The 15,147-nt window shown below is 34.7% G+C and overlaps 1 protein-coding gene across 1 annotated transcript in view; it reads right to left on the bottom strand.

Annotated features, from left to right (window-relative positions):
- The window catches only part of LOC124556419 (dynein axonemal heavy chain 5), an 876,134-nt gene that overhangs the window by 174,468 nt on the left and 686,519 nt on the right, over window positions 1-15,147 (bottom strand). The window contains exon 63 of the mRNA XM_047130377.1: window positions 6,586-6,839. Within this exon, the coding sequence (XP_046986333.1) occupies window positions 6,586-6,839 (254 nt within the window). The remainder of the gene's footprint in view (window positions 1-6,585; window positions 6,840-15,147) is intronic.

The following is a 15,147-nucleotide window of genomic DNA, read 5'->3' as shown; positions in this document are numbered from 1 at the left end:
CAGATATGATACATATTTTTCTTAAAGTAGCCGTGAGTGAAGCTCAGGGGAACGATGGTGGCCCTGAAATTCACTGACTGTGTTCAATTGTCATGACAGCGAAACAAGACAGCGAATAATACATTTAATCAGAAAAGAACCCAATGTGTCGTTCCTATTGGAGAGACATCGTCAGAAGCAAATGTAGTATGGGGGCATTTTAAACAGATGTGATGGGGCAGTTAGATTTCACAATATGTACGACTTGGTAAACAACATTTTTAGGTCTCTGAAGCTGTTTGCAGACAATATAGTTATTTACTGAGAGGTCACGACCTTAAAAAATTGTTAGCAAATGATGCAATACTCGAAGGTGATCAACGCTTAAAGCAAAAACTGTCAGGTAAATCTCAACATATATAAATATAACATAAGACGCGCAAGTAAACTAAAAGAACTGAGTTCACCTGACTACAAGATCAACGATCAGTCATCTGCATTAACCACTAACGTCAAACGTCCAAAAGTTCAAGATGCCTATGAAGTTCTGCTACCATTTAAAGAAATCAACTCTTGGAAGCTATTACAGATAGAGAAACGTGATTTGTTTTAAAATCTTTATCATCTGTGAAAGTTTTTTTCTCCTTTGTCCTTTGTTGCGGACTTGATTTTGAGTGCATAAAATTGGCTGCAGACTAGGAGATCTGTCATTTGGAATGCAGAGTTCAAGTCTGTAACAACGGTACTGCTAAATTATCGTCGCCAGAATGGAAGGGCACCACCGGCACCATAAAACTTTAAAGAAAAAGGCAGTGCTAATTCCTCGATGTGGACGTTTCCCTATATTTCAAGCACCCGTTGAGAGAGTGTAAGCTGCAGTTCAACACATCCCACTGATGTCAATTCATCGTGCATCAAGCGAACTGCAAGATCAACTGTCCGTGAAGTGTTACATAAGACTTCATGTGTCTACAATCTACCCTAGAATATTTTGGTAAAAATACATGTTTACAGTCTGCGGAAGGCATAAAACGTCGTCCGAAATTGTACTGAATGCTTTCTCAGAATATTACTTTGAGCAATTGATTCAGGAGCCCACTCGAAGTATAAATGGCTGTGGAAACAGACTTGACCTATTGGCAACAAATAATCCTGAGCAAATAGGGAGTATCATGACGAATACAGGGATTAGTAACCACAAAGCTGTTGTAGCGAGATTCAATACTGTAACTTCTAAAACCACGATAAATAAAAGCAAAGTACATCTATTTAAACGAAAAGTAGATAAAAATTCTCTTGACTCCTTTCCAAAAGACACTCTCCACTCCACTCGATCTATGCTGGCATAGACCAGATGTGGTTTAAATTTAAAGAAATAGTATTGACGCCAATTAAGAGATATATGCCACGTAAATCAAAATGCCATGGTACTGATCCTCCATGGTAGAAAAAAGGGTGAGAACAAAGTTGCAGAAGCAAAGAAAAAAGCACGCCAAATTTAAAACAGTGCAAAATCCCCAAGATTGGCTGGGTTTTACAGAAGCCCGAGATTTAGCGCGAACTTCAATGCGAGGTGCTTATAATAGTTTCCACAACGATAATCTACTTCGAAGTGTGCAGGGAAACCCAGAGAGATTCTGCTCATATGTAAAGTATATCAGTGGCAAGACGCAGTCAATACCTTCACTGTGCGATAAAAATGGCTTTGTCACTGATGACAGTGCCACTAAAACAGAGTTACTAAACACGGTTTTCCTAAACTCCCTCACCAAAGAAGAAGAAGTAATTATTTCCAAAACTCAAATCTAGAACAACTGCCAACATGACTAAATTATATCCAGATATCCTTGGTATATCGAAGCAGCGTAAATGACTAAATGAAGGCAAGGTCTCCAGTCCAGATTGTGTATCAGTCAGGTTCCCTTCAGAGTATGCTGATACAATACCTCCATACTTAGCAACCATATATAACCGCTCGCTCATCGGAAGTTCCGTACCTAAAGACTGGAAAGTTGCACAAGTCACACTAATACCCAAGAAAGGAAATAAGAATAATCCACTGAATTACCGACCCATATCACCAATGTCGAATTACGGTAGAGTTTTGGAACATATGCTGTGTTCGAAAATTATGAATTACCTGGAAGAAAAAGATTCATTGACAAATAATCAGCGCTGATTCAGAAAATATATTGACAAATAATCAGCATGAATTGAGAAAATATCGTTCTTGTGAGACACGACGAGCTTTTTATTATTACGAAATAATGAGTGGTATCGACAGGGGATCTCAAATTGATTCCATACTTCTAGATTTCCGGAAGGCTTTTCACTTCATTCCTCACAAGCGTCTTCTAATGAAATTGCGCGCCTATAGAGTATCGCCTCAGTTGTGTGACTGGATTCGTGATTTCCTCCCAGAAAGGACACGGTTTGTAGTAATTGACGGAAAGTCAGTTAACAAAACGAAAGTAATTTCTGGCGCTCGTCAAGGGAGTGTTATAGGACCTGTGTTGTTCCTGACCTACATAAACGACATAGGAGACAATCTGAACGGTCCTCCTAGATTGTTGTAAATGATGCTGTCATTTACTGTATTGTAGTTATCAGATGATCAAAACCAATTGCAAAATGATTTAGACAAGATATGTATCGTGTGAAAAGTGGCAATTGACTCTAAATCATGAAATCCACATGATTGCTGTACTAAAAGAAATCCGCTAAATTTCAGTTACACGATAAATCACACAAACCTGAAGGCTATTAATTCAACTAAATACTTTGGGATTACAATTACGAATAACTGAAATTGGAAAGATCGCATAGAAACTGCGAATTATTAGCAGAACACTTACAAAGTGCAACAGGTCTACTAAAGAGACTGCTTACACCACGCTTCTCCGCCCTCATCTAGAGTACTGTTGTGCAGTGTGGGAACCAAATTATCTGGGGCTGGCGGAGGACATCGGAGAAGTTCAAGGAAGGGAGCTCGTTTTGTATTATAGCGAAATACGGGAGAGAGTGCCATGGAATTGGGATAAAAATCATTAAAACAAAGGCGTTTTTCATTTCGTTTTCGTGTAATTTCAACCACCAACTCTCTCCTCCGATTGCGAAAATAGTCTGTTGCGCCCACCTAGATGGAGAGAAAGATCATCATGGTAAAATAAGAGAAATCAGAGCTCGCACAGAAAGATGTTGATTTGCCTTCACGATTCCTCTACTTTTGGATGACTCCTACCATTCCTCGTTCCAGGCTTCTCTATCTGTTACTAAATCTTCATACGAAATTTGTAGCTGTGTTTTAAAATGGCTCATTTCTCGATTATAAATTGTGTCTTTCGGCATAACACGAGCCATTTCATTTCCCTCAATACCGTTATGCACCTCAAACAAAGGTTGACATTGTTGACAGTTGTGTAATAAAGTGAAAAGGTACTGAATGTCGTAAGTAACGAACTTACCATCCTGTCCACCGTCCAGAGTTCTCAGGGTTACCAAGCGTTGATCTGAAATCCAATACTACGAAGATTTGTTTCTCTACATCTAGACTGGAGACCTTGTAAGACATCTGTCTGCTTTACTGTTACCATAACGACATCTGTTGGAAGGATACCGTTGAGTATAAATGCTACGTTACCTGCAGCCCTCCCAAAGAAAAAACCTCTTCCGCATCTAACGATGACTACCTCACAAGATGAGTGACAGCATTAACTTAATTTACCAACATTTTCTATCAGTTTATAGTCAGTACACAATCCGATGTACATAAAAGCTTGTAGCCTTACGTATTGCCTCTCAGACATTAATTGTTATGCCGCCACGTTTCTCATCAGATTCTGAAGAAAATTTTTCTTAAGAAATCCAGTTTCTAACATGTGATAGGATAACACCTTAGCTTCATAGCAAACAAATAGCGTCCGAGTGACAATTTCAAGGAAGAAAGTCAGTACGATCTCCGTTAGTATAAGAATTTTGGAAAACGTACACGACTGGCCATTAAAATTGGTACACAAAGAAGAAATGCAGATGATTAACGGGTATTCATTGGACAAATATATTATACTAGAACTGACATGTGATTACATTTTCACGCAATTTGGGTGCATAGATCCTGAGAAATCAGTACCCAGAACAACCACCTCTGGCCGTAATAACGGCCTTGATACGCCTGGGGATTGAGTCAAACAGAGCTTGGATGGCGTGTACAGGTACAGATGCCCAAGCAGCTTCAACACGATACCACAGTTCTTCAAGAGTAGTGACTGGCGTATTGTGACGAGCCAGTTGCTTGGCCACTATTGACCAGACGTTTTCAGTTGGTGGGAGATCTGGAGAATGTGCTGGCCAGGGCAGCAGTCGAACATTTTCTGTATCCAGAAAGGCCCGTACACGGATGCGACCATCATAATGCTGTAAACAGAACCTGGATTCATCCGAAAAAATGATGTTTTGCCATTCGTGCACCCAGGTTCGTCGTTGAGTACACCATCGCAGGTGCTACTGTCTGTGATGCAGCGTCAAGGGTAACCGCAGCCATGGTCTCCAAGCTGATAGTCCATGCTGCTGCTAACGTCGTCGAACTGTTCGTGCAGATGGTGGTTGTCTTGCAAACGTCCCTATCTGTTGACTCAGAGATCGAGACGTGGCTGCAGCCATGCGGATAAGTTGCCTGTCATCTCGACTGCTAGTGATAAGAGGCCGTTGGGATCCAGAATGGCGTTCCGTGTTACCCTCCTGAACCCACCGATTCCATATTCTGCTAACAGTCATTGGATCTCGACCAACGCGAACGGCAATGTCGCGATACGATAAACCGCAATCGCGATAGGCTACAATCCGACCTTAATCAAAGTCGGAAACGTGATGGTACGCATTTCTCCTCCTTACACGAGGCATCACAACTATCTTTCACCAGGTAACGCCGGTCAACTGCTGTTTGTGTATGAGAAATCGGTTGGAAACTTTCCTCATGTCAGCACGTTGTAGGTGTCGTCATCGGCGCCAACCTTGTGTGAATGCTCTGAAAAGCTAATCATTTGCATATCACAGCATCTTCTTCCTATCGGTTAAATTTCGCGTCTGTAGCACGTCATCTTAGTGGTGTAGCAATTTTAATGGCTAGTAGTGTAATTTACTATTTGGGCCTTACCCCTGTAGTCTTCCGTTTTGATGCTATCATGCCCAGTGAGTGGCTATATAGGTGGCTTTGATCCGTTTACTGATTTAATATAAGATCAAAACTTCTTGAATTTTTTGTCAGACTGGTAAGTGACTTGAAAATTTGTACCGGTCTGGGACTCGAACCCAGATTTCCTGCTTATCGCGACCGGTCGCCTTAACCGCTTCGGCCAACTGCTCACGCTCCCAGGCTGATCCCAACTTCCATGTGTCACACTGTCAAAGTCCTTATATCGTAGTTCACTAAATTCATCACCTAATGGTCTCAACGTTACTTGGATTCTCGCAACATGAAGAATGAAACAAAGAGAAATCAGACCAATGTTATCGTCGTGTGGCCACTTAGGCTTGTAATACTTACATGCATGTCTGAAAGAACAGACACTGTTGACGATCGACTTTAGGAAATATTTTTGATGTTCTTTCTTACATGCATGTAAGTATTACAATTCTAGGCTGGAACACGACGATAACAACAGTGTTCGCGATTCATTGTTGTCTCATTCTCCCTGTTTTGGGAATCTAGGTAATTCTGCGAGGATTAAGTGGTGAATTTTGTGGACTACGATATAAGGAAGTAGACAGTGTGACTTACGGAAGTTTAGATCGATCCGGGGAGCACGCATGGATAGCCGCAGTGGTTAAGGGGAGTGCTCGCGATAAGCGGGAAATCAGGGTTCGAGTCCTGGTTCGGTACAGAAAGTTTCAAACGTCACTGTTGGTTAGTAGGTCTATACCTAACACAGCTTCTGTTAAGGAATACGGAGTCAGCGAATTAATTTCGAAAATATTTCGTACAGCTGTGAATTGTCAACAGTGTATTTTTCCAAACATGCATGTAAAAAAAAATCCTAGAACGCTCACGCATGTGTCTCATTACGCTAATTTTAGCTACGTTCTTTTTTATTTTGTTTCCAGAGTGGCTTTCTAACATGGCTCTCGAACCCCGACGAGTTTTTCCATCCCTCACAACTTTGCTCCGCACGTATCTTTCAAAGGTGTATGGTACAATACTCTTGAACTTTGGCCTATACATTCAGTCTCAGACACAATTGTATGATGTTGACTGTTCAGGTAATCTGAAATCTGTTTCATGTTACATTTACTAAGCAGAAATATGATAGTACAACGTCGTTATGCTTATAGAATCCTTTCTCTATGCTGAGTTTAGAAGTTCGAGTCTGTTTCTAACAAGGTCTAAGAGGTACCCATCACGAGTCGATCCTCTGATTAAATGCTCCACGTACTTTTTGCATTTAGAACTATTTCAGTCAATTCCCTGTAGCTACTACTCGCCATAATGATTTGAGTCTCCCATTCTAAAGCTGATAAGTTTAAGTCTCACCCAAATACTACAACAAGACCAGGAATTCTCAGTCATACAAAATGGTCTATTTCATGTATAATGTGATCTGGTGGACCTACTTTGTTATGGAATTATCGAAAATGGTGAGGAACTGCTTGAGGGAGTTCTGGTACATGACGTTGACGTTGCTCATCTCGACGATGAGGAAGTAGAGGATGGAGCCGCGCGCCGCCACTGCTCGGAACTCCTCGCGCGCCACCGTGATCTTGCGCTCTGTGTGCGCCGCCACCTTCAGCTTCTGGTTCACCTGCTCAGCCGTCGTCTTCGTTTCTTGCAGAACCCGTATCAGCGCTTCGTCGTCCACCAGAGAGCCCTGCAATCAGATTTCACTTTCAGGTGCTTCCGAACTCACTACTCAACCAGCATGCTTACGAGAGTTTTTAAAAAGAACCTAGTTAGATGTGGGGTTACTATAGTTGGAGTCACGGACAATGGCGGTCGAGTTTAGACGTGTTCTGAGCACCTACGTCACGCACTCTCCGACAGCCACGTTCAGTAGTGTTCTGAGCGGACTGTGGTAGTCAGTGCGAGCATTAAACGTGAGCGTAGCAAAGTTATCAAGTGAATTTTTATTCCAGTTGTTGCGAGCTGTCATCGCTGATGGTGGTGCTAAGCGACAAATTCTACATAAGCAAGCGAGAGCCATACTTCATAGGATATACGCTTTCTTCAAACGTAAAACATGTGTATGCACGTTCTGCAGCTGTTGCTTAGAATCAGCAACAATGCAATCCCCGTCAGAGCCTCGGTCAGCCATCGTTCGTGATGCGGCCTATAGTGTTTTAAAATTTGTCATTTGTTGCTGTTAAAACAATCGTATCACACAAACTGGTTGAATGGATCTTTCACTCAGAGAGTTTAAATTAACAGAGATGTGAAAAAATGAAATACAATAAGGTATTCATTGTTTGACTTTTAATTATTTTTGTGAAGGCAAATGTCAACAATAGTGACTTGAAACGTTTCGTTCGCCCTTTGATAATCAGTCACCTTCAGAAAGGAGGATTTACAATTATTTTGCAATATTTTGCAGAGGGACAACTCTGTCTGGTCGATCAAAAAGTATTAGTGTTGTGTGAAGCATGACTGAAGAGGATGACACTTACAGTAAGATACAGGTATGTCGGTTTGATTTTGCATGAAAATTTAGCTGTGAAAAATATCTGTTGCTGATGGGTAATGCACTATTTGATCGAAGGTCAAAAATAGGCTAGTATGAATTGGATGAGGAAATGCTCAGAAAAGTTGACAGAGGAAATGCAAAATCTGGATGCAACAATTTAACAGGATACAAAACTTACACACTGCCTAATACAAAAGTTGGTGCACCCACAAAGAGAGGTGGAAACGGAATGTAACTTTATGGAGCGAGAGGATATGTGATGTTTCAGTGATCAGTATGAGGTTGCACCCACTCCGGCCTGGTTGCGTGCAAGGATTCGGTTGGGAAGGATGTCATAAAGTCATTGTATCCTCTCCTGAGGCAAGCTTCCTCACAAATCCTAGAGCCTGGATAATGGAGTAGATATATTTTGCCGTTTTTGGCGCACTAACCCCCCCATGAACCATGGACCTTGCCATTGGTGGGGAGGCTTGCGTGCCTCAGCGATACAGATAGCCGTACCGTAGGTGCAGCCACAACGGAGGGCTATCGGTTGAGAGGCCACACAAACATGTGGTTCCTGAAGATGGGCAGCAGCCTTTTCAGTAGTTGCAAGGGCAACAGTGTGGATGATTGACTGATTTGGCCTTGTAACAATAACCAAAACGGCCTTGCTGTGCTGGTACTGCAAACGGCTGAAAGCAAGGGGAAACTACAGCCATAATTTTTCCCGAGGGTGTGCAGCTTTACTGTATGATTAAATGATGATGGCGTCCTCTTGGGTAAAATATTCCAGAGGTAAAATAGTCCCCCATTCGGATCTCCGGATGGGGCCTACTCAAGAGGATGTCGTTATCAGGAGAAAGAAAACTGGCGTTCTACGGATCAGAGCGTGGAATGTCAGATCCCTTAATCGGGCAGGTAGGTTAGAAAATTTAAAAAGGGAAATGGATAGGTTAAAGTTAGATATAGTGGGAATTAGTGAAGTTCGGTGGCAGGAGGAACAAGACTTCTGGTCAGGTGACTACAGGGTTATAAACACAAAATCAAATAGGGGTAATGCAGGAGTAGGTTTAATAATGAATAGGAAAATAGGAATGTGGGTAAGCTACTACAAACAGCATAGTGAACACATTATTGTGGCCAAGATAGATACGAAGCCCACACCTACTACAGTAGTACAAGTTTATGTGCCAACTAGCTCTGCAGATGACGAAGAAATTGAAGAAATGTATGATGAAATAAAAGAAATTATTCAGATTGTGAAGGGAGACGAAAATTTAATAGTCATGGGTGACTGGAATTCGAGTGTAGGAAAAGGGAGAGAAGGAAACATAGTAGGTGAATATGGATTGGGGGGAAGAAATGAAAGAGGAAGCCGCCTGGTAGAATTTTGCACAGAGCACAACATAATCATAGCTAACACTTGGTTTAAGAATCATGAAAGGAGGTTGTATACATGGAAGAACCCTGGAGATACTAAAAGGTATCAGATAGATTATATAATGGTAAGACAGAGATTTAGGAACCAGGTTTTAAATTGTAAGACATTTCCAGGGGCAGATGTGGACTCTGACCACAATCTATTGGTTATGACCTGTAGATTAAAACTGAAGAAACTGCAAAAAGGTGGGAATGTAAGGAGATGGGACCTGGATAAACCGAAAGAACCAGAGGTTGTACAGAGTTTCAGGGAGAGCATAAGGGAACAATTGACAGGAATAGTGGAAAGAAATACAGTAGAAGAAGAATGGGTAGCTTTGAGGGATGAAGTAGCGAAGGCAGCAGAGGATCAAGTAGGTAAAAATAGGAGGGCTAGTAGAAATCCTTGGGTAACAGAAGAAATATTGAATTTAATTGATGAAAGGAGAAAATATAAAAATGCAGTAAATGAAGCAGGCAAAAAGGAATACAAACGTCTCAAAAATGAGATCGACAGGAAGTGCAAAATGGCTAAGCAGGGATGGCTAGAGGACAAATGTAAGGATGTAGAGGCCTATCTCACTAGGGGTAAGATAGATACTGCCTATAGGAAAATTAAAGAAACCTTTGGAGATAAGAGAAACAATAAACACCTGATTTCTAATTTCATTATTTAATTTACTATGTGATTGTTGCACAATAACATTTATTAAATAATAAAAGTAAGTTATTTTTAAAAAATCAAATTGTGAACATAAGTAAATTAATTAAAATATATTAGTTAACAAAAGTAAATTATATTAAAAAGTTCAGTTTTTATTTTTTCTATCTTTCTAAAAATGTTTCATAAATGTATATAAGCATGAAGTTAACACTTTTATAATTTTTTAAAATTTTTCATTCATTTATATAGAAGTAAATATTAATAAATCAAAATTTTCAATGAGTAATCTATGTTGTGCATCATAAGTAAGATTCATTTTTCGATACATAATTACATAAGCAACTGTATCATTTGGAATTTTATCATTAAATATTTCATATTTTTTTGTGTAGTTATAACATTTTCCTACATGTGATATTGATTACATAAGTTGGATAGTTAGTTATAAAACTAAATAGATCAATATCTATATCTGATTTTAGTAAAGTAATGCTTTCAAAATCTAAAAATGCATCATATTCTTTTAGAAAATTATTTGGTGGATTAATATTCCATATTTTTTTGAGGAAAAACATCATTTTTACTATTTTTTAAATATATATTCTGTAGTTTAACATGATCAAAACATGATGAATCAACTAATTGATTATTTTTTCGATTTCTTTGAAAAACAACAAAAACAAAATATGGCATATCAAATTCTATAGAATTATGGTAATTTGTTATATCCACTTCAAAAGCACTTTTACCAGATAATCCAGTAATTTCTTCTGTTTGAAGTTCATAAAAAGAAATAGGAATTTTAGAATTTTTTAAAATATTTTGACATTGTTCAAGTTCATAATTTGGTTCATATTTAACCACTAGTACACGAATTTCCATAGAGACTAATTTTACATTCTCTAGGAAGAGTATCTTTTATTTCAACACCAGCATCATTATTATCAAACAAACATAAAATTACATCTCCAGAAGATGAACTACATCTAAAAACTACAGGTAAGTTTCCTTCAAACATAATTTCTTTATAATCTTTAAAAAATCCACCAAGGAATGATAATGGGTAAAGTACTTCATTTGTTTTACAATTTTCTTTCCTGTATAAAGAATATGTCCTTCTAAACCTATTTTGTCAGCAACAGATGAAGTTAAATGTAGTAAAACTGATGATGAAATAAAAGGATGATCAATTCTAGACAGTATATTATTTCCTTTTTTATTGTTATAAAGTCAAACAATTTAGTTACATAATTATCAACTATTTATTATTTGATTTTTCATAATAAGTTGGATAATCTATACCATCATTTCCAATAATACTAAAATTCATATACAATTGTGCATGATTTGGATGTAACCAACCATCACCAATATTTATTTCAATTTCTGTATCTTTGTTAGGAAAATTTAAATGCTTTTTAATTTTTTTATTAACAGTAAATGAACAAAACTTTCAATTTTATTCATGATTTATTAAGGAAAAAAAAAGTATTAAGATATTTTTAAAATAACTGTTATAGCGGCACTATTAGAGCCAGTTAAATTATCATTTTCACCAGTTATAGTAACTTCAAAATCTTGAATTGTATTAAAAATAAGAACATTTAAAGGGTAATTTGGTTAATAAATTATTGGTCCACCAAATTCTCCATTATATTTAAATGAAGCAATAATATTAGTTTCTTTATGAGAATGATAATTATATTTTACATACATTCCATTAGCAAGATTTAAATTTACATTAATTAGTTCAAAACGAATTATTTTAGGAACATCTTCAGCTACAGATTTTTCATTATTAAAACCAAGTAAACTTCCAATACTATCTGCTGTATCCATGAACAATTTTGCATCACTTTCTATAACAATTCTGTTTAAAATTACATCTGCTTTAATGTGTATATTGGGTTTTTGAAATGTATAATTTTTTAAATTTTTAAACTATAATTACCCACAAGAATATCTATTGTTTCTGCATCACAATAAAGTTATTATTTTTTGTTGTAATATTTGGTGTTAAAAAAGTTGAATAAAAACCAACTAATGAAACATTAGTATAATTATCATATATTACAATAGTTAATCTTTTTCTAAGCATAGAAGATTTATCACTAAGTTGAAATAATCTACTCATTTACTACTCAATAATTATTAATAAATGAAAAAAAATTATTAAAAAAGGAAAAAAATTATAAATAATTGAAAAAATAGAAATAAATGAAATAATATAAAAACAGATTGATAACCAAAAGTAAGAGTTCCAGAAAATAATTTAAAAAAACAAACATGGTACACTTTTACCAAATTCTATATCATGTGCAATAATTGGACCAAGTGGTTGTGGTAAAACAACATTAATGATTGATAATTATATTTTAGCTCCAGGATGGTTAAATGGATATAAAATTAAACATTTGTATGTTTATTCAAAAGTTTAGAACAACCAAAACACCAAAAATTTAGAAAACAGTGTAAAGACATTGAACATAAAATGAATGAAAACATTGTTAGTTTATTGAAAATAATGAAGAATTTATTCCATTACATGAAGGTAAAAATAATTCAGTTCTTGTATTTGATGATTTTTTTTAGAAAATCAAGATGTTGTAAGAGAATATTTTATTAGAGGAAGACACAATGATATAGATTACTTTTATGTAGCACAATCTTATTCAGAAATAACAAAACACTTAGTGAGACACAATTTAAATTTTTTGAATATTTTTAGACAAGATGATAAAAATTTAAATCATATTTATGATGAATTGGTTGGTGTAGATTAAAAATTTAGTAATTGTAACGAATTGTGTAGTAAATGTTGGAATGATGAATTTGGTTTTTTAACAATAGGTATGTCTAGAAAACTACATGAAGGTAAATTTAGAAATAAAATGTATTTCTTAAAAACATAAACATTGAACAAAACGTTAAACGTTTCTTAACAACATAAACATTAAATAAAACCATTAAAAATTTAACATTAAATAAATATTAAATATAAACATTAATATAAACATAAGATAAACGTAATTAATGTTTTCTCCTCATTAATAAATATTTACAACATATAAAGAAAAAGTTGTTAAAGAAGTTAAACAAAATATAAAGAAATTTGAAGAATTAAAAGAACAATTTAAACTTTGGGAAAAGCAACAAAAGAACAGAATATGAAAAATATAAAAAGGATGAATTACCTGATATTGATGCTATTGAAAAAGTAAAACAAGGTATTGGAGATAAGGTGATAATGATTTAAAATAATTGAAGAAAATAGGGAAGCTGAAAAACAAATAATTCGATATAGTCATCATATAGAAGATTTGGAAGAATTATCACCAAATAAAAAATTAACAGATTGATCTGATAATATTCCTGGAAATTATAATTATACACTATGTGAAACATAAGTAAATGATATATTTAAGAAATATGAAGAAGAAAATAAATGTAAAAATATATCTCAAAATAAAAGCAAAAATATAAATGAAAAAAAAAAATTTTGTTAGTGAATGTTGGAATGTTTAAATATGTTGGTAATTTACCTGTAAAATTTAATGGTGATAAATTAAAAATTAGTGAAAAAACATATGAGGTTACAGATGGATTAAGAAGAAAAACAAATCACTATAGATTATTTAAATGAAAGTTTGATGGTGTAGATTTATCAAATTATGCAGATATATTATAAAATTGATGAGTATTACATTCTAATAATAATCCAAATAAAATAAGATCAAGTAAAGGTAATAAATATTTTTATTTACTAAAACCAATTGTTAAATTTTTTTTCCAAATTTAAGAAGACAAACTACAGATTCTTCAAATTTTAGTTCTCCTGAAAAACAAAACATAGGTGAAGGATTAGTTAAAAATATATAGATAAAACAACTGAATAAATTTAGTTAGATGATGTTAGACAATTAATTGATAGATTAGTAGTAATTCATGGTGAAGGAGAGTTGGAAATAAAAATTATCATATTGGAAAAGATAGTATTGCACAAATGATAACAAATAAATTCAGTGATTTTATAATTGATAATACAAAAGGAATTCCATATTTAATTTGATTTTTAAATAATCTTCCACATACACTTTGGAAAAGTGATAAATATGGAAAAGGATTAGTAAATACTTTAGTTAACCAATTAGCATTTGAGATGCATTTTCCAGGTTACAATTATTGTGGTCCAGATACCAAATTAGATGAAAGATTTGCTAAAGGTGATACAGGTATAAATCCATTAAATTGTAAAAACATGATATTGCTTATACAGATAGTAAAGATGTAGAAAATAGACATATAGCTGATAAGGAACTTCAATTAGCTGCAAAAGAAAGAACGTATGCAAATGATGCTTCATTTCGTGAAGAAATTGCAGCAACAGCTGTTAGACGAATTATGTACGGAAAATGAAAATTAGATATGGGAATTTATGTTAATATTGACGAAAATGGTTGGGATTATAAAAATCCTTATAAAGTCTTAAGGTATATAAAAATATTTATAACTTTTATACTATATAAAAGATATTTATAAATTTTAAGCTATATAAAATTTAATCTATATAAAAATCTTTTCATATTTTTAATCTATAAAAAATCTTTATTACATTTTTAACTATTTAAATGAACAATTTTAATATTGATTATACTTTGCTACGTAGTGGCAAAACAAAACAAAATCAATTAAATTAAAGTTAAATAATGAACAATTAAAAGCAATTTAATTACCTTAAAGAGATGTTCAAAAAAGGAAAAAGAAAAGAAAGTTGGTGGAAATTTACTTGTAACATTAGCTATACCTGTTGTTAAAAAATTATTGAGTATTTGGCAAAAAAGAAAGATGATACAGTTCTAAACCAACATGAAGGTGGATTTTTATCGTTATTATTAGCTGCATTATCACACTTAGCAACATCTGGTTAATTAGCTGATGGATCTGCATCAATTGCAAATGCAGTATGAAACAAAAAGAACAATAATGAAGAATTAGAACCAAAAAGACATAACTTGGAAATGGAAAAAATGTTGGTAATGGAACAAAGTAAACAAAAATTTCAAAAATTAACAAAAAAATACCCTAATGCATTAAGTAATTTTGATATAGTAAAATTAACTCAACAATTACAAACTACAAACTTTTGTTGTGTATATGTGATAGATGAATTAATAAATAAACCATTAAAAATGTATGTGACATTGTTAATTTAGAAACATCTGATAATCCTGGTACTCATTGGATTTGTTATCATAAATAATTTGATAAAAAATTTGTTTCTTATTCATTTGGGAGTAATATACCAAAAACAATCAATTACATAATTAGGAAAAATGAACACTACTACAATACAGAAAGAATAAAATATTTTGATGAAGTAATATGTGGTCATTTATGTCTATTTGTTTTAAAATTCCTATATGAGAATTATAA

The sequence above is a fragment of the Schistocerca americana genome, chromosome X (genome assembly GCF_021461395.2).
Source record: "Schistocerca americana isolate TAMUIC-IGC-003095 chromosome X, iqSchAmer2.1, whole genome shotgun sequence".
Taxonomy (NCBI): Eukaryota; Metazoa; Arthropoda; class Insecta; order Orthoptera; family Acrididae; genus Schistocerca; species Schistocerca americana.
This window is presented reverse-complemented; position numbering and strand designations above follow the sequence as displayed.